Here is a 19,488-nt window from a genome sequence, read left to right on the forward strand (position 1 = left end):
TTAAGCTTCATTGCCGTTGACGCAAAATGCATTCTGGGAAACTTTGTTTGACAATGCATTTTAGTGTGTTGTCCCTAAACTAACACTAATGTGTTGTTTTTAACACATCCGTTCTAAGAGTGTATGAACTTGGCATGATGCGAACTTGGAATTGGAACAGTACTTGGGCTGCGACTGATGACGTTTAACAAGTCCACAAGAACACAAGTACAGACAAGAATGCATATTGAGAAATGGCTCAGTTGAGTCTTGGGGTCAGAAAAATAAAGGAAAACAGTACCTTCATCACCACATGTTGTTTGCCACACAGTTTAAGAAATTCTCTGCTCTCATGCAAAACAAACTCCAGAATACCCCTGGAACTTTTCATACCAGAGGTCCTGGACATCTTATTCAGATACATGGCTTCATGGATTATATCAAATACCATCAGTTAAAAAAAGTCAAAACCTTACTTGCTCTGCTAGAAATCTTATTATGGGTCGTGGTTAAACCTTCCATCAAGACACTGATTCAAAACAAACCTCACAGAGCACAAAATCAAGGATATGCATAACCATCCCAGTTCCCTGACCCAAACCATAGAAAAAATCTGGAATAAACTGAAGAGGAGAGAGCAGCAATTTATGAAGGGGCTGGAGAAACTCTGTATAGAGGAATAATCTAAGATCACTTGCCATGAATTCTTCAACCTCATCAGACATGTTTTAGTGTTTTAGAAGTTAAAATGTTGTTTAGTATCTGCAGCAAAAAACATATCTCTGACTGTACACCTGAGTTTTTTTCTGATGTGTCTGTATTTTAATATCCAAGGAGAGTTTTTCTGATGTCTCTCTTTTTTGATCTCCAGGGACCTTTGGCCGCATATTCCATGGAGTCTTGCTTGATGACAAGGACCCAAGCAAAGAGAAACAAGTCTTTGTGAAAGCAGTGAAAGGTATATTGTCTCCTATCATCTTCATCTGATGTCTCATCAGATGAAGAATGCTTGAGAGATTGTTTTGGTTAATCTTTATAACTAAATGTCCTTTAGAAACTATACTTGATCGTTTAAACCAGGGGTGTCAAACTCAAGGCGAGAGCTTACAAATTATGTTAATTGTGTGGCCCGCGAGAGCTTAAAAATTATTTTATTGTTATTATAAGTTTAATTTTTTTCAGGTTATGTCCTACATTGATTTTTTGCAGACACCAAAACGAATTTTTGTCCCACCAAAGTCTTTTTGTAATGTAATTATAGTGGTAATCCGGAGGTCGCATTTCCAGGCTGCATACGTCATCAAGACTGTATTGTTTCAGAATATTAACAATTATAAAGTTGAATATTATTCTTAGTTTCAACCGTAATGCTGATGTGGCCCGGGAAGAAGTTGAGTTTGACACCCCTGGTTTAAACCTATAAACACTTAAATACTGAAGTTCACAGTCATGACAGCAGTTTCCTCAAAAGTGGTTAAATGTCAGGAAAAATATTTTCAGTTTTCCCATCACGCAGGTCGACCCTCTCGTTTGACCTTGTGCCCTGTTTACTCGGCGCAGGGCTGATACCTGGCACCAAACCAATTCACTGTACCAGCCTCAGCTGTGCCAAACCACTTGGTTTCCCCTTAGCCTTGCCCAAGGGACAGGAAACAATACACTACACACATGCACTAAGCATCCGACAAAAGCTGTGCTCCAAGATAAATTCAGACCTCTGTGAACTCGATCACAATGTGTTCACTTACCTGGCAATTTGTGTGTGGCTAAAATGAGCAGTTGGACTGCTTTTAGTGCAAAAAGACTTTTTCAACTGGAAGATTAAGGGGTTGTTTAGGATGTAAGTGCATCTTTTACTAACAGGAACTTGACAGAAAGTGTAAGGTAAACCAAATAATAACCAAAAATGCATTCACTCGATCTCCGGTGTCTTTAATCAGACAAAATGTCAAAAGATTCTACTTGATATTAGCATCAGGCATCTTTCCCTGAGAAACACACCTTCAAGACTCATCTTTGTTATTTCACTTAACAATTCAGGGGGTTTCTGACTCAGGTTAGGGTTGTCCAAGGTTGCTTCACTCTCTGACTCCATTTGTGTTTGACGAATCAGATCATGCTTCAGAGGTTCAGGTGACCATGATGCTCACAGAAAGCTGTAAACTACGAGGACTTCACCACAGGTGAGTCAAAATCATCTCATCTTTTGCTTTCATCACAAAACTACATGTCAAAATTAAGTTGAAGTCTGAACCCAAACTGTTACCTAAACATATGACTCAGTTTTTTTTTAGGTCTTAACCCAAAATCGTACTCTTAAATTCGAGTAGACGTGAGTTGAAACAACCCAGATTTGTTTTGAGTGCAGTTTCTGCTATTTTAAACATCTGACATCTAAAAGTATGGAAAATAGTAAAGGTTTTACTTCTATAATAAACTAGGTTTGTAGTATGTGTTTATCTGCAAGCCCTCTCATTCAATATCATGTCATTTAGTATTGAGTATCAGTTTATCCTTATTCTGAAATCCATTTCCTGATATTAATATAGCGACAGCACAAACAACCCTCAGGTCAAGGTTACTAATTTTTCTTTAGTTGGTTGCTTTTGGGATGGGCTCAGACTCATATCCTGTCCTCAAAGGTTTCCTGTCACAAAGGCCCACATCTTAGGTTAAACAGTCAGTGTGGTCCATAACCTCAATTTCTTTAGAAATATTTTAGTTTCCTTAGCAATGTATGTCAATTTCTGTGTTTTTGTGCACTGTCATGAGTGTGGTAAATATCATTGTGTACTGCTTGTGAGAATCAAATAACACAACAACATTTTTTCCGTGTTACTGCCCACATTAAATAATGTATTTACTGTATGTGCGAGTATTTTATTTTCCAGTTTCACCTTTTTTCTACACCAACAGAAGAAACAAAGTTTAACCTAAAATTTTTCTTTCTACCTCAGGAACCTGCTTCCCATCAGTCATGTCTGTATAGAAGATGGTGAGAAGCCTATGGTGCTGCTGCCTTACATGAACTGGGGAAACCTGAAGCTTTTCCTGCGCCAGTGCAAACTTGCAGAGGCCAACAACCCACAGGTGAGACCAAACTTTTTCTACTATTTCTCAAATAATTAATTTCAATATCATATGCAATACAAATAATACAATATTACATTTGATGTATTTTCACATTTGTATAAATATTTACTATGGCAAGAAGTATTTAAACAAACAAGCAAATATTTAACAAAACACTTAAGTGGTAGTTATTATAAAGAAAGATGGGGGAGGAAATTATTTGAGATAGATAGGTAAAATTGGATCAGACTCGAACCTCATTGGCTATGTTTACATGCACAAAATTTTGTCAATCCGACTGAATTGAATATGATTGAAGGTTACGACGATACAGTTTACAGGGCTCGACATTAAGGCTTGTCCGCTTCTCCGGGACAAGTGGATTTTTTGAAGGACAAGTGTAAGAGAAAATTATTTGTCCGACTGGACAAGTTAAATTTCAAACAATGTTACTTAACGTTATGTGCCGTTCAACACAAAGCAGAACACGCAGCGCAAACACCAAGCAGAATATTGAACAGAGAGCGCAGCGCACCCACGCACGCACGCACGCACGCATGCACACATGCACACACACGTTTACACCTTGCTGTTATTGTTACTAAACAAGCTGCGCGCGCATGAAACCTGATCGCCGAACACGGAGGGGCGGGGCGGCATGGAGTGGAGAGTGATGTTTCTTCAGGCTCCGGCGTGAATATAAGACACTTCAACCGCAGTCCATATTTTTTCTCTTCTAAAGTTCGGTAAAACACACAATGGGCTTAAAATCTTGTTTAAGAATCTGTTTTATAATGAGAATCTCTCTTTCAGCGCGCCTACGTGTGTGTGCGCCGCGCGACAGCCGATTTGAATCTGACAGAGTTTGTCACTGTACATAAAAAAAATCCCACACAAACATTACAGCGTAAATGCTAGGATTAAGATTGATTTTATATATAACAGATAATCTAGATACATTTACCCTAGTACGTTTTTTTTAAAAACATGGTAATGTTTTAATGTTTTGCTTTAGTGTTTTAATGTCAGACAATCATTGAAATGTGGGAAAAATGGAGAGAAAGGCAGCAGATATAGCATCCTTCTTCAGAAAGAGTAGCAAGAAGCAGCCAAATGAATCTTAGTAAAATAAATTTCAGTGGCCTACAAAATCCAGTGATTTTCTGGTCTCTATAGTTTTTTCAGCAATGGGAGATATAAATTCTGGTTTCAAAGTAAATTTTTAAGTAATTTTTAATAATTAAGTTTTATTTGATTAAATAGTTAAAAAAAAACTTGAGGTTGAATTATGACTATAAATTGTATGTTAATCTCAATTCATTTTTAATTGAAATTAAAGTATTGTAGCAATTGTATGTTATACATCATTGTGATTAATGCACCTATAATACTTAAAAGTATTTTAAGGTTGGATGATAGAGATTTTATTTGCCCCCCCCCAGAGTTACTGCTGGCCCCTGCCTGGCCACCCTTATGAAAAATCCCTTGCTCCGCCACTGATTAGCAAAACACAAAAAATAAATTATATTATAAATCTTTACCCGGACAAGTGACTTTTGTGCATGGACAAGTGAAACATAAATTTACTTGTCCGAAGGACAAGTTCCTCAAAAAGTTAACGTCAAGCCCTGGTTTACATGCACCTTAAACATTGAAATCTGATTTTAATGTTTGTTTACAAGTACATTATATAGAATCCGAATCGAAAGTCTGTGCACAGCCAGGGTTGCCAGATTCGCGTATCAAAACCATCCGAATGGAAGTATAAAACTAGCCCAAAAGCATCCCAATGACTATTCACAGCCCAAATACCAATAACTTATCAACGAAATCAAATAATCTTTAACCCGCAGAAAAAAATTGCATGATGCTATTGCCTTGTTATTGCGTGTTTCTGTGACGAGAATCATGTGATATATGAGGTAAATATAATACGTGAACTTGGAGCAAAAATGGTCTGCGCATGTGCACAAGGTATTTTTGCATTCGATTTTGAAAATACTACGATTCACGCGTTTGCATGTATACTTTTCTCCTGCTGATCGGATCACAGATCGGAGTACACCACCCCCTTCAATACGATCCAAATTTGCATCCGATCGTCCTCAATCGTATTATGTAAGGTGTTTACATGAAGACATTTCAGTACTATTGAGCCATCAATACGATTACAAATGGATTATTTGGTTGCATGTAAACGTACCTACTGATCCACGTGAGCACTAATGCTCCATCATGTTTTTATAAACATCAGTTTTAGATAAAATAAATGACATACTCTGTTTATGCTGGTATATGCAATACTATCCATATAGTATGTATGCAAGTGAACAAAGTGCTTGTAAATTCTCCTGACAGTATTTTTGCTGTTCGTCATAAATCATTCTGTGACAGGTGTTTATGTTAGTGGAAGAGTACGTTCTACATTGTTCACCCTCCAGGAGAACACCTGGAGTGTTTAGATTATCCAGATTTAATTGCTCTCCTTCAGAACAATGATTTCATTGTGCTGATCCCTGTCAACATCAAGTGAACTTTCTGTTGATGGCTGCTTTACAGTAGTATGGTGTGTACAGTCAAGCCTTTGTGATGGTTAAAAGACAGTCTTTCATTCTCCTGGCATTCAAGGACAGGATCATATAAATTTGATCAGTAAGCTTGACGGATTCTTAAAAGGGTTAAATGGGTGCTTCGAGCTAACAATTTTGTACTTCAAGACCGAGCATGCTGTGGCAGTTAAAAGCGAGTTGTGTTATACTTCCTGCCTCAAGGCACAATTGACATTTTATTAAATGGATAACAATCATAAATTATCCATACTTTGGTTAGTACCCTGCATTTTAGCGTTGTAGTAAACTTGAGGTGATAAGGATCCACTTGGATGTTTATGTCTGTTTGCCATCTTTTAAGGTTGTGCAAAACTATACATGCTTTCAATATCAGATAGTCTGTGGGCTGTGTGAACAACTTGTCGATTCTTATGGAAGCCCTATATAATTAGGCTGGTTAAGGTAATGTCTTTTAGACACTAAAGACTTGTTTGACACATGAGACGCCTTTATGTTTCATAAGCATTCAAGGGTCATGGTTTGGGGACGCATTTTTAACAACTGAACATTAAAATGCAAGGTTGCATGAAAGTCCTTAATCTAAGAAATCCCTTAGATAGGAGGTTAAGGGTACCATTAATAAAAAAGTGAACACTTCGGAACCATAAGGCTGTCAATAAGTTTTTACCTTTAAATGCTAAAGTATTCCCATAAGTTCTGCTATGCATTGCTACAAAGTCCATAGTACCCATTTTACCTTAAAAAATTCATGGACTATAACAGGTCCTTTAACGTCACAGGCTATGGCTGATTTTATGGATATTTAAGAAAAGAAAACTACAACTCCCATCGTTTCACCGTTGTTATTGTTTACATTTTATGCTTTTAAAAAGTCATCAAGATTAACCCTATAAGACCATTTTACCAAGCTTTATACATTTGACCGTAACTCAACCATTTGCACAATCAAATAAAATCAACTTGCTCCTGAAAGTAGACAAATTGCACTTTTGGCAATATAGGGTTTATTATGGCACTTTCTCGATTTCCGTTCGCCAATTGCTGCTGTTTTCTGGAGAGCTGAAAGGGTGGATTTGAACTGTAGTTGAAAATAGCATGAGCACTGGGGATAAAAGGTCTCCTAAATTAAAACGGTGTACATCAGAAACATGACTTGTTTGTATGTATGTATGTACTAAATAAAAACAGTAACATTTATTTCTGTTTTTTTTTTTTTTTTTCGTTAAAGACTAATTACACACAGGAATGATCAAGTATTTAAATTATTTGAAAGCCAGTTGTCTTTTAAAAATATATTTATATATACCTTGCACTTGATGATAGCACATTGTGTTTGAAGTTGACAGTTAGAAATACCTATTTTTAACCCTTAGGTTCCAAATGATTAAAGTATTAAAAATAGTGTAGTAAAGCAAAATAAATAAATAAATAGTTATTTATTTATTATATAGCTTTAAAAGTATTTGGCTATTAGACAATCTGATAACATATAATCAAATACAGTATATTGTACTGTATATAAATGTAATTTATTTTTTACCTTAGCTTACCTTCTCACCTTCTTCTTATTTTTCTTCTTTCCTTTATTTACAACACTATATATTTTTTCTACCATTTGTTCTGTACCATTTATTTGTACTATTTATCTAGTGCTGTAAATACAAGTGCACAACATAGTGCAATAAAGCTTTGTTGACTCAGGACGTATTTTCAAGAGACGTATGTAGTCAAGATAACCATCTTACTGTATCACTGTAACCAAAATTCACACTGAACAAGCAGGAATGAACATGCAACCTTAAGATGCATCTGACACCTGGGTTTCTTGTAGACTGCAATTATTTTGTTCTAATAGGTTACGTATGTTTCTTCAGACAAACAAACCTATTAAGAAAGGGACTGTGTTTTGACCCTGTCATCTATCACATTAGGTTTCTTCTAATGTCCGACTCACAACAAATTACATAAAGATGGGTGTAGTTGAGCCGCTCCCTGTAGTTAGAAAGTTCATATTTCGCTGTGTCTACTTTGCCACAAAAGGATGTTTTATGTTCACTGAGTCGAACGATCAGACATAAGACTCTTTGTACAAACTGAGATGCATCAGAGGAACTTGTTTCATCATCTGGTTTCTTAAGAGGTGAACTATGACCATGAGTGTTTGTTGCAAACTGTTATGTGTTTCCATTCTTTGAGTTTTTGGTTTCTGACGTAGCATTATCCAAACTCGCACTTCAATTGATCTTCTCTGATCTTTGTTTTTTTTTTGGGGCTACCCACACAGGCCATCTCTCAGCAAGACCTGGTGCACATGGCAATACAGATTTCATGCGGGATGAGCTACCTGGCACGGAGAGAGGTCATTCACAAAGACCTGGCCGCCAGAAATTGTGTGTAAGTGCAGTGTGGTACCATTTTCTTGCGGTTTCATGGTTACCATTTTGGCATTGGCCAAAAGCCAAAGATTATGGTCTGTTGATATCATTTGTGGTATGCTGGTTGTTTCCACAGTTAATAAAAATAAAGTTAAATAAAATTAAGGACGTGGAAGTCTGCAAGTGGACCGTACCACAGACATATCCATTGTTTGATTTTGTCATAACTATTAGATATGATACATTAAATTAACCTAGGATGAATGAAGAAACTTTCTGACATCCTTGGCTGTATCTATCAAGTTAGGTTAGTCTTTATTTTAAAAATAAAATAAATCTGTTACCCTGTACTAAGCAACAGCTTAGTTTAGAGAGACACTCCACTTTTTTAAATATGCTCATTTTCCAGCTCCCCTAGAGTTAAACATTTGGTTTTTACCATTTTGGAATCCATTTAGCCGATCTCCGGGACTGGTGGTACCACTTTTAGCATAGCTTAGCATAATCCATTGAATCTGATTAGACGATTTTAGCATCGTGCTTAAAGAATTTTGATATTTTTCCTATTTAAAACTTGACTCTTCTGTAGTTACATTGTGTACTAAAACCGACTATGCTAAAGGTGGTACCGGCAGACCCGGAGATCGGCTGAATGGATTACAAAATGGTAAAAATCAAATGTTTAACTCTAGGGGAGCTGGAAAATTTGCGTATTTTCAAAAAAGTGGAGTGTCCCTTTTAATGTTCATTTATTTCATTGTATATTGCTAATGATTTACAACTTTGTTTTAAATTTGAGTTAAGTGGGTTGCAGAAATCATATACAGTGAAAGTTCTCCTTTATATTTACGTTTGGAGTAATTGATGACCGGTCATTGAATTATTCGAAAATAATGCACGTCCAAGGTCGCGAAGTGCTGTTACACTGCGGATGTGCATTATGTAAGGAATAATTGATGACGGGCGGTTGAATTATTGGAAAATAATGCACACCCAAGATGGTAATGCGGCACAAGGTGAAGTGGACCTAATTTAGGACATTTTACTGCATACCCCTGGAACATTTCTCGACCTGAATAAAACATTCAACAGCCCCATCTTTTAAATACAAGTAATTAAGGAAACATTCATGTATCTATTTGTTTTAAATGTTTTTTAAAAGGGCTTGCTTTATTTTTTTCAGAATTGATAACAGCATGCAAGTAAAGATCACAGATAACGCACTCGCCCGCGATCTCTTTCCTATGGATTACCACTGCCTCGGGGACAATGAAAACAGACCTGTTCGCTGGATGGCTTTGGAGAGTTTGCTCAACAATGACTTCTCTAGCGCCAGTGATGTGGTAAGAGTTACTGCTCGTATTTGTCTGGTTTTCAACAGGCTGTAACGAATACTCGCATAATATATTGCTTCAAAGTGACAGCTGGTAATCTCTGATGTACATTTAAACTAGCCAAAAGAATAGTTTTCTGTTTCTAGGAATTTCACAGTTGAATGGGTTTACTTTACATTTATTTTAGTGTGCATAGGCAGTTCACTACTTGAACATGTTTTGAAATTTCTTTATGATGCTGGTAAACCTTCAGTACATTTAGTTTTTAAAAGTACCTGCGAACAGATTTTGAGTTGGGTAACTGCTTTGACGTCATGCAGTCTGCACCCTCGTGTTGTGTGTTTGCTGACGATTACTGTAATCATTTCAGATGCCTACGAACATGTTGAGGCCTGGGTCATTTTACAGCAGTTAACACATGTTTAAATTGTCTTTATATATTTATATCAGGATTATTGCCATGAATATAAACATATTTAGTCAAATTTTAGAGAGCTTGGGTAATATCAAATACTAGCTCAAAGATGTGCGTGTGTGTCAGGAACAGCGTTTTTGTCGGTCCATCTCATAGAAAGTGCCAGGGATAAACCCGACCTAAACATCATTCAGCTTCTGTGTGAACGCAAACACGTCTCGTAATTGTTCTGGGATCGCTCCCGGAAAGAGGACCTAGTAACATTGCCGTAAGATATCCGGAAAACCTGTTAATGCGAACCAGACGCAGAAAGGGGCGTGACGCAGTGAGCATGTGCGTGTCATGTCAACATTAAGTTATGGTTCAGCTCTTTCAAATTGAGGGGTTTACATGCAGATTAACATTTACAACGAGAAATGTCTGCAAACTGGACTGACGCAGATATCAGTTAACTCGTCACTCTCAGCATATAAGAATAGCGCGTCACACGCTCATATGAGTTTATAATAAACAAAAATGCATGTGCATCATCGAAACAAGATAAATCGTTCAACTCTTTAAAAAGCGGTTTACTGCACATTAACAATCACGAAGAGAGATGTTTGCAAACTGCACTGAAGCAGATATCAGGTATCTCATCCCTCTCTGCGTTTAAGCGAAGATCATTTAGCAACATAAAAGAATAGTGCGTCACGCACTCATATGAACTTATAATAAACAAAAATGCCCGCGTGTCTTCGCAACAAGATGTATCGTTCAGCTCTAATTAGTGTTGTTTTTGGCAGCCTGTTTTCATTTTAGTTTTAGTCTAGTCTTTGTGTCAAGCTGTCATTTTAGTTTTTATTAGTTTTAGTCACGTCATACTCTTTTTAGTCTAGTCAAGTTTTAGTCGACTAAAATTCTGGCCATTTTAGTCTTATTTTAGTCAGACTTATCCATGACTATTTTAGTCTAGTTTTAGTCGACAAAAACAGATGACATTTTAATCTAGTTTTAGTCGACGAAAACTGATGACATTTTAGTCTAGTTTTAGTAAGTGAAATTGTATTTTAGTCTCTTTTTAGTAATGCAATTCTATTTAACCCATATAGTATACTATGACCTAGTAGTAGTATAGACAAAACAATATTTTCTTTTAGCCAAACCCATTTCAAACAAAAGTTATATTATTGTTACCTTATAGACCCAAGAATACATCCATTACAGACATGGAAGATGCCCTGATTTGAATTTATTTTACTATCCTCTGAGTGAGTGACTTGATTGTTCGTAAGAGTCTACATAAAAGTCTACATAATCAAAACAGAAGTAGTCTAAGCAAACACACACACACACGGGCAAATGGGTCACACACAACTATAGTATGTGTGAAAATAGAAATATGCTATTGTTACATTTATAATTGTATTTTGACAGCAGCACAAAGTACAGTCATACACATGTAATTTAGGGCTGGGTATCGATTCAGATGTTCCAGATCGATTCAATTTCGATTCACAAGCTATCAAATCGATTCGATTTCGATTCTCGATTAAATTTTCGATTCCGATTCTCTGGGTTGGTTTTTATACTCGATTCTTGATTCAACTCAATGAATATAGATTTAATACAAATACTATATTAATAAAAAAGAACAGTGAACATAAGTTAACAAGTGGGTAATTAATAAAAAGAAATTAAAAGCCACAACACTAACCTTGTCGTCTTGCTTGCAAAATCTAAAATGCTTCCATACCTCTTACTTTTTATGTGAAGGTGGCATCAACGTTGATGAACCCCTTAAAATCGCCATTTTAAGCACTGAATGAAAGAATGACAGGCTCCATGGAAACATCGCGCAAGGCAAAAAAGAGGGTGACATCTAGTGAAGACAACTAGTAATTTGATTAACGTTAATCTTACGTTCAATGTTTGCAAAAAAAAATCTATTTTTTTGCCCAGCCCTAATGTAATTATATATTATAGTTTATATTTCTGCATCTGTACGTTACCACCAGTGTAGCTAATGGACTTTGGCTTAATCTAATGTGACAAAGCTGATCTTAAATGTCAGTATAAATCCAAGCAATTTTGGAGAATTACTAAATGTCAGCTTTAAGAAAACAACAGATGTCTATTAAGAAAAGCAAAGTTGGTATATGGTTATGTTCTCAACAGTACAGGTGTTTGATTGATTTAATACTCAAGTATTAATCGAAGTATGTTTTGTTTATTTAAATAATAAATAAGTGTAGTTATTAAGCATATACAAAACAACGAATGTCTTTAGGATAGATATATTTACAATGTATTAAAACTAGGGCTGTCAAAAGATTAATCGTGATTAATCACATCTAAAATAAAAGTTTGTGTTTACATAACATATGTGTGTGTAATGTGTATAATTATTATGTATATATAAATACACACACATTCATGTGTATATTTAAGAAATATTTGCATTTATATACTGTATAAACATTTATATAATTTATATTATATAGAAATATAAATATTTTATATAGAAATATAACCAATTTTTCTTAAATATATACATGACTGTGTGTGTTTTTATATATAAATATTAATTATACACACTACACACACATATGTTATGTAAACACAAACTTTTATTTTAGATGTGATTAATCACGATTAATCTTTTGACAGCCCTAATTAAAACGCAACGCAGCACAATGTCATTTAAACAACTGTTACATGATATAAATTTGTACATTGTTATACTGGTGTTGTCAGCAATCAAAGCTATACATTTTAACATGCTTGTTGAACTGACCTGAAAGTGATGCACGGGATTTATTTTGGACTTTTCTTTTACATTTGGAGCCAGAATGCTGCATCTTCCCGGTCGGAATCGCCGCGCGGTTACAGCTTTTCTCATATAGTGGAAGCGTTTTGTGCAGCATTTAGTGGAAATGTGTTTATCTTCAACAGCGACTGCCATGAAGAGTCGTGTCCGTAAAAGGGAGAGGATCTTAGGTGCACGAGCAAGGGGTTTTTGGACCAACTCCGCTTCACCTCTGTAACCGCCCCCGTTTCTCCGCTTTCCGCATGTCTCGCGGTTGCCGCGTACACTGTTTGAAATGCCCATAACGTGCAAATGGAGGCGTATGATATCAAAGCATCGCGAGAGCAGACTGCTCCGCATGCTTTCTACTCACTCTCGCGGTACTTTCATGTTTTGATTGATCTACGCAGCGCCAACAACACACGTGATCACCTGCAGTCAGGTGACGGGGGCGGGGAGATGCTGGAATGGGTAAAAGAGGAAATAACGTTATAACATTTTGTCTCGTCTCGTTTTGGTCAACGAAAATGAAGAGACATTTTAGCTTAGTTTTTATTTTGTAAACCACTTTTAGTCTCGTTTTTATTCGTCAACAATATTGCATTATACATTTTTTTATAGGGGCTGTCCACACGGAGACGCGTATCACTGTATACGTATAAATTTGTTATCGTATTGGCGTTTCATCCACACGGATCCGGCATTTTGGGAGACTGAATCCGCTATTTTTTGAAACCGGGTCCTAAAGTGGATAAATCTGAAACCGACACCCTTGCGGTTTCGTCTGTACAGCCAATCCGTATATTTTGTGAAGCGAAAACGTCATCACATCACGTGTCGGAAGCGTCACACGTAACAGCAACAACAATAACGGCGGATTACGTGATTGTGTTCGTGCTACAGAACCTACTAAAGCCTACTAGCTTTATTACAGCAAAATCTATTGCTTCTATGCAATTGTGGTGACCAACAAGCGATAATGGACAACACCATACGTTCGCTATGCGCATGCTCAAAGTCTTCTTCTCCGTGTATAGTGTATATCTGTGGCAGAATTACAGCGCCCCATACTGGTCCGGCATATATACTACACCGCTTTCAGTCGGTTTCAGTGGTTTCGTGTTTACGGATTATTTTTTTAGAGCAAGGAAAAAAATGATCGGATAGGGAATGCACCGGCTACGTGTGGATATAGCCATAGTCATCGTCACATGACCAGCATTTCCGTTACATCTCGTCTCGTTTTCATCATGTGAAAAAGGTTCGTTGACGACTATATTTCGTCATACTTTTCGTTGACGAAAGCAACACTAGCTCTAATGCATTCACAATGAGAATGCCTGCAAAGATCATTCACCAGCATACTAGAATGGCGCGCCACGCACTCCTTTATAATATTATCATAAAGTGGTTTCTGGAGATAGAAATGATGATAATTAGGAAACTTCAGACAATTGCAGGACTTCACGTCACATGTCTTTCCGGGATATTTACAGTATCTGTGTGAACGCACATAAATGTACAGATTCCGGCAAATAAATTGGCAGTGTGAAAGAACCAAAAATCAAATGATTCCGGACAAATCCCGGACGCATTCCAGTGTATTTTCCGTAATGTGTGTGTAAAAAGGGCTCTAGACAGTCAGGAAGTTCTGAATCCGCCTTCCTGGTTCATAAAGACACACACGGGCCAAAACCTATGAGGTGTTTGACCTCTGCATCCCTCCAAACTAGAAGAACAATAGAGGCTGATGCAGAGACATTTATTAAGGTCCGGTTTATCATCATGCAATTGAAGCTAATGACTTGGAATGGAAATTCCTTTTGTTTACTTGGATACAGTGGACATTCGTCAAGGCTTTACAGTGCAGTATACCACCCACACGCTGAGACTTTAAACCAAGTGCCAGGTCTCCAGTAACCTATTTAAATTTGTGCACAACTCTCCTCTCGTGTCCTTGCAACATAAACACATCAATGCAGGAGATGGCATCCTTTTATATTTTGTCAGAAACCTGTCTCCTTTTAAATATCTGGCAAGATGGATTAAAATTATTTCAGGGAAGATTTGGTTCTTTTCATGAATGGGAATGATTACTGTTCAAGTAGGCTTTGCAATAAGAAAGTGTGCTGCCCTCAAGCACAGACAGTGCTTTACTTTTTGTATTTCCCAACATATCCCTAAAAGGCACAAACTCTCAGAGAGCTGTTTACAAAACTATCTAACTGCACTGCAAGTAGCGCACATTTTTATAGTCCCGTTAGTTTGTAATTAAACTTGCTGATTGATGTCTAAAGCAGTCATGAATGGCTTCAGAAAATAGCCTCCATTAAACTTCTTTACATGACAACATGTTGAAGCTGTAATTACAATAATTTGCACATTGGATTGTGTCAGAGTAAATGATGTGAAAGAAACCTCTTAATGTATGCTTAGAGACAAGTGACAGTTTATTACTTCGACTTTAATTTTCCCAAAATCACTGAAATAAATCAATTTTTTCTTCTTTTGTATTACTGGAATGCTTTGTTCCCAAAATGCACCCTGCTGATGATGGCTTTGAAATGGTTTAAACAGAAATCTTGGGGCTCGTTCAGAGATGCATTAACATCGTTTGGGCTGCATACCTGGATTTTGCTTTGAATATGTAAAGCTAGTTTTGACATTATGAAGATCCTTGTGAATATTCTAAAAGGATTGTTTCTGTATTGGAAAACTGATCTGTAAACAATATCTATCTATTTGGTTACTAAATATTTCTTGCCTCAAGTGATTTCATTACTTGTTGAAAGAATGGGATCATATTTATGTTCAAGTCATTTGTGGCTTACTTTCATGTGTCTTTGCAGTGGGCTTTCGGAGTAACTCTTTGGGAGCTGATGACCCTTGGACAAACTCCGTATGTTGACATCGACCCCTTCGAGATGGCCGCTTATTTAAAAGATGGCTACAGAATAGCACAACCCATCAACTGTCCCGATGAACTGTGAGTTTATTTTGACATTTAAGGAAAATTGTTATAAACGTAATTTTCATGTGCCAGTTAAAATTCCAAAAACAATCACGGCGAATGTTCCCATCTGCTTGGGTGTGCATTAGAGAACTCCTGTGAAGTAATGTCGTGTTCCTGAGCGATTGGCATGGCTCCCAAACTGTCAGTAGCAACTCCTTTTTTTTTTTTTTTATCGCGATTGTTTGAGGTGGAATTTTTTTTTAGGAGACACCTAGCACGAATAGGACAGCTGCCGGCTCTCGACACAATTACAAGCCGGCCCTTATCGGCATCCTGCAAGTGCTAGGGAACCGGAGCCACGGTGATCAAATCAGCCAGGAATTACAAAGCAATGAAAACCACTGACCGTGTCAGTGACCCAAACACGACAAAATTTATTGTCTTATGCACAGTTGCCAGAAAACAGTTTGTGGATGCAGGAAAAGCTAATCAGTGTTAGATCACAGTTTAGCGCTTATTTCCCTTAGAGAATAACTTTTTTTCTGTGTGCTTAATCTATTGGAAGGCTTGAATAGAGTTGTAGCGATAAGGAAATCTTTCACTCAAGCCTGTTTAATTTGCCAAAATGAATCAAGACCGATGTGTCGTCTTGACCATGCATTGCTGTAGATTCATCAGTGGTTGAATGCTTACTGTCACTGTGCTGTGGAAAATGAATGTTTTTGCTCATTAACAGGATATCTCTGTTTGTTGTTTTAGGTTTGCAGTCATGGCATGTTGCTGGGCCTTGGATCCAGAAGAAAGACCAAAATTCCAACAGCTTGTCCAGTGCCTCACTGAGTTTCATGCAGCTTTGGGGGCCTATGTCTAATCTCTCACACAAGGCTTCTCACTACAAACCAGCAGCGATGTTGAACAGCACTATTCCAGAGTTACTGCAGTGCCTTACTTTATCTAGCTATTTTGTTAATTGTTTCTTATTTCACGCGATATAAAATGCGGCTTTGTTTGGGAGGTGTAACCTAACATCTTCTGTACGTCACAGCTGCATTAAATATCGAGGACTATTTTCTACACTCATCCGATTATAAACAACTGTACAAAATGCTGATTTTAGGGTGTCTACAGGAAGCTGCAGTTCTCTTTGTTATCTCACAATGGAAACAAGAAAAAGTGCCCTATTGCTAAATATTGCTGTCAAAGACTTGTGTATGTGTAGATACATTTTCAAAGTTTGGAGTGGGAGGAGTTTTATCTCCACTGCATTTATATTTTCAGACAATTAAGGTATCCCCACTGCTTTAGATCAAACTGGACATGACAATTGGTACGTTAAGTAGACTCTCTAAGAAATAAGAAGACTGTAAGATGAATTTTCTTTTGTTCTCCATACAATCACACAAATGGTGGAGCCCTAATGCTGGCCATAAGCTTTATCTTTCTAAATTATGAGATGGCAGCAGAAGTGTGGACCAGCGTGTTGTTGCCATCCTGCAAGTCAAACTGGACTTTGGTACGGGGTTTATGAAATTCCTAAAACTTTTGATGTTTGACTGTTCTGTGTCAGAACAATGCCTTCCTTCTATGTTTAAACTGTGTGAGTACATGGAAAAGTAAAGAAAGTCACTGTGAATATTTGAAGTGTACAGCCTAAGCACCATTTTTAAGAAATGTTTTGTTAAGAATCTATAGGCTCTTTATTCTATCCTTGTGATCACTGCATGTTGATTTTTTAAGGGTTTTGTAACCTTTACTTAATTCATACCATACCAATTAAATGAAGCCTTTAAAAAAGGGGGATCACAGTGTTGTTTTTGTTATGGGTTTAACTCTTAAAGGGATACTCCACTTTTTTGAAAATATGCTCATTTTCCAGCTCCCCTAAAGTTAAACATTTGATTTTTGCTGTTTTTTGAATCCATTCAGCAAATCTCTGGGTCTGGCGGTACTACTTTTAGCGTAGCTTAGCATAATCCATTGAATCTGATTAGACCATTAGCATCGCGCTCAAAAATAACCAGAGTTTTTTTTATATTTTTTTCCTATTTAAAACTTGACTCTTCTCTAGTTACATTGTGTACTAAGAACGATGGTAATTAAAAGTTGCAATTTGTTCTTTTTGGGCGCTATGGCTAGGAACTATACTCTCATTCTGCCATTGAAAGTTACCAAGGGAACTATTTTCAGGCACTGCGTAATATTATTGCGCCTGCTGCAGCCATTGTACAGCAGCAAAGTCCTTGATTATTACGCCAGAATGAGAGTATAATTCCTAGCTATATCGACCTAAAAAATTGCAACTTTTAATTTTCCGTTGTTCTTAGTACACTTTAACTACAGAAGAGTCAAGTATTAAATAGGAAAAATATCAAAACTCTGGTTATTTTTGAGCGTGATGCTAATGGTCTAATTAGATTCAATGGATTATGCTAATCTATGCTAAAATGGGTACCGCCAGACCCGGAGATCAGCTGAATGGATTCCAAAACGGTAAAAATCTATTGTTTCACTCTAGGGGAGCTAGAAAATTAGCATATTCTCAAAAAAGTGGAGTGTCCCTTTAAGTCAGATATATCAACAGACATATCAAATACTTCACAGAGCAGCTGAATTGCGGAAGAGCAATAGGGAAGAGTTATGTAATGGGGTTTGTGTTCTGTCTGGCTACAGATTTGCACAATCTGTATGCAATGTAACTTGAAGATGTACTGTTTTGTAGCTGATTGTTTGTTGATCCTATCAGCGTAACATATGTTAGGATGTACCATTCTATGGCCAGATGTGGACACTAGTTAGTGAATCTGGTCACTGCATTCATTTCTAAAAGGTGTTTTTTTATTAAGTTTGTTTAATGATATGCTTGACTTTGTTGCAACAGTTTGGGAAGGTGCCTTTGTTTTTCTACCATTTCTCTATGAACCTTGTTGTCCCCATCCGATAAACTGCATTGTTTGAGAATAATAGCATTACTAAAACGACTATATAACTGTGATGTTTTCTGGTTCATATACAGATGTTATCTTTATGTTATGCAAGAAAAAACATTCATTGTTCTCATTCGCGCCCACAAAGGGAATGGAGTCTGTAAAACGTTTCAATTTTATGCGATGCTGTAATGGAAAGTTATAGAAAATCTAATTTGTTTGATGGATAAATGAGCTCATGAAATAGACCAATGGCTTAGAAATATTATCAACTTATCCAAAGCTTTCTTGATTTCTTTTGTACTGACATATTTTATTCTGTATAATACACTGTTAAGTCTTATAAGCAAGTTATACATATGTTAACATATGTTAACAAACAGTTCTGAGGATTATGAAAATGATTCACACCAATAAGAGTAAATACTGCAGAGATGCACTAAGAAAGTTTCTGTCCAGTCCCAATTTCAGAGGAACCATACGTGACTTGCTTTGTATTCAGTGGTTACTAAAATGTACAAGTGACTTGCTTTGTATTCAGTGGTTACTAAAATGTACAAGTACGAAAGGTTAACTAAAACCTATAAAAAATTGTTGTGCAAGTGGTCTTTTTAAAGGTCACAAGATTTCCAAAAATGTAAGGCTTTGTTAAAATTTACATGAAACCTTTTTGTTTGACAAGTGTTTAGTAAATGGTCAATTTTGACAACACACAAATGCATCGATCCAGCAAAGGTTTGTTCACAGTGTTTCTTTATGTTGTGTTTTATTTCAGTGGAGCCCTCCAATGACATCTTTCTAGTTTGTTTTAAAGCATTTATTAAATGTACTAAAGAACAGCGCTCTGGGGAAATGGCAATCTAAGCACTTCTAGGAAACGTGCCAGAAAATTGAAATGGTTACGACAATATTTGCAAACTTGATTCAGGTTTGATGTAACATTCAGTGACATCAGTTGTGCCAAATAGCACTGATTTCCGAAGTTTCACTTGTCTGTAGAGCAGACGAAAGGACAGTCACGGAATGAATTAGTGTTTCTGTGGTCACAAGGAGGAACTTGAGGCCCATTTAAGGAAAT

At 36.8% G+C, this 19,488-nt stretch overlaps 1 protein-coding gene across 2 annotated transcripts in view; it reads left to right on the forward strand.

The window, feature by feature from the left end:
- ryk (receptor like tyrosine kinase) overlaps positions 1 to 18,328 on the forward strand; it is a 71,519-nt gene extending 53,191 nt beyond the window's left edge. For both annotated transcript variants that reach the window (XM_065240928.2, XM_065240933.2), the window contains 7 exons: positions 851 to 937; positions 2,093 to 2,162; positions 2,937 to 3,069; positions 7,906 to 8,015; positions 9,180 to 9,339; positions 15,383 to 15,519; positions 16,246 to 18,328. In XM_065240928.2, the coding sequence (XP_065097000.1) occupies positions 851 to 937; positions 2,093 to 2,162; positions 2,937 to 3,069; positions 7,906 to 8,015; positions 9,180 to 9,339; positions 15,383 to 15,519; positions 16,246 to 16,357 (809 nt within the window). In that variant the 3' untranslated portion in view covers positions 16,358 to 18,328. The remainder of the gene's footprint in view (positions 1 to 850; positions 938 to 2,092; positions 2,163 to 2,936; positions 3,070 to 7,905; positions 8,016 to 9,179; positions 9,340 to 15,382; positions 15,520 to 16,245) is intronic.
- The last annotated feature ends 1,160 nt before the right edge of the window (positions 18,329 to 19,488 follow it).

This window comes from Paramisgurnus dabryanus, chromosome 7 (genome assembly GCF_030506205.2).
Source record: "Paramisgurnus dabryanus chromosome 7, PD_genome_1.1, whole genome shotgun sequence".
NCBI classification, from domain to species: Eukaryota; Metazoa; Chordata; class Actinopteri; order Cypriniformes; family Cobitidae; genus Paramisgurnus; species Paramisgurnus dabryanus.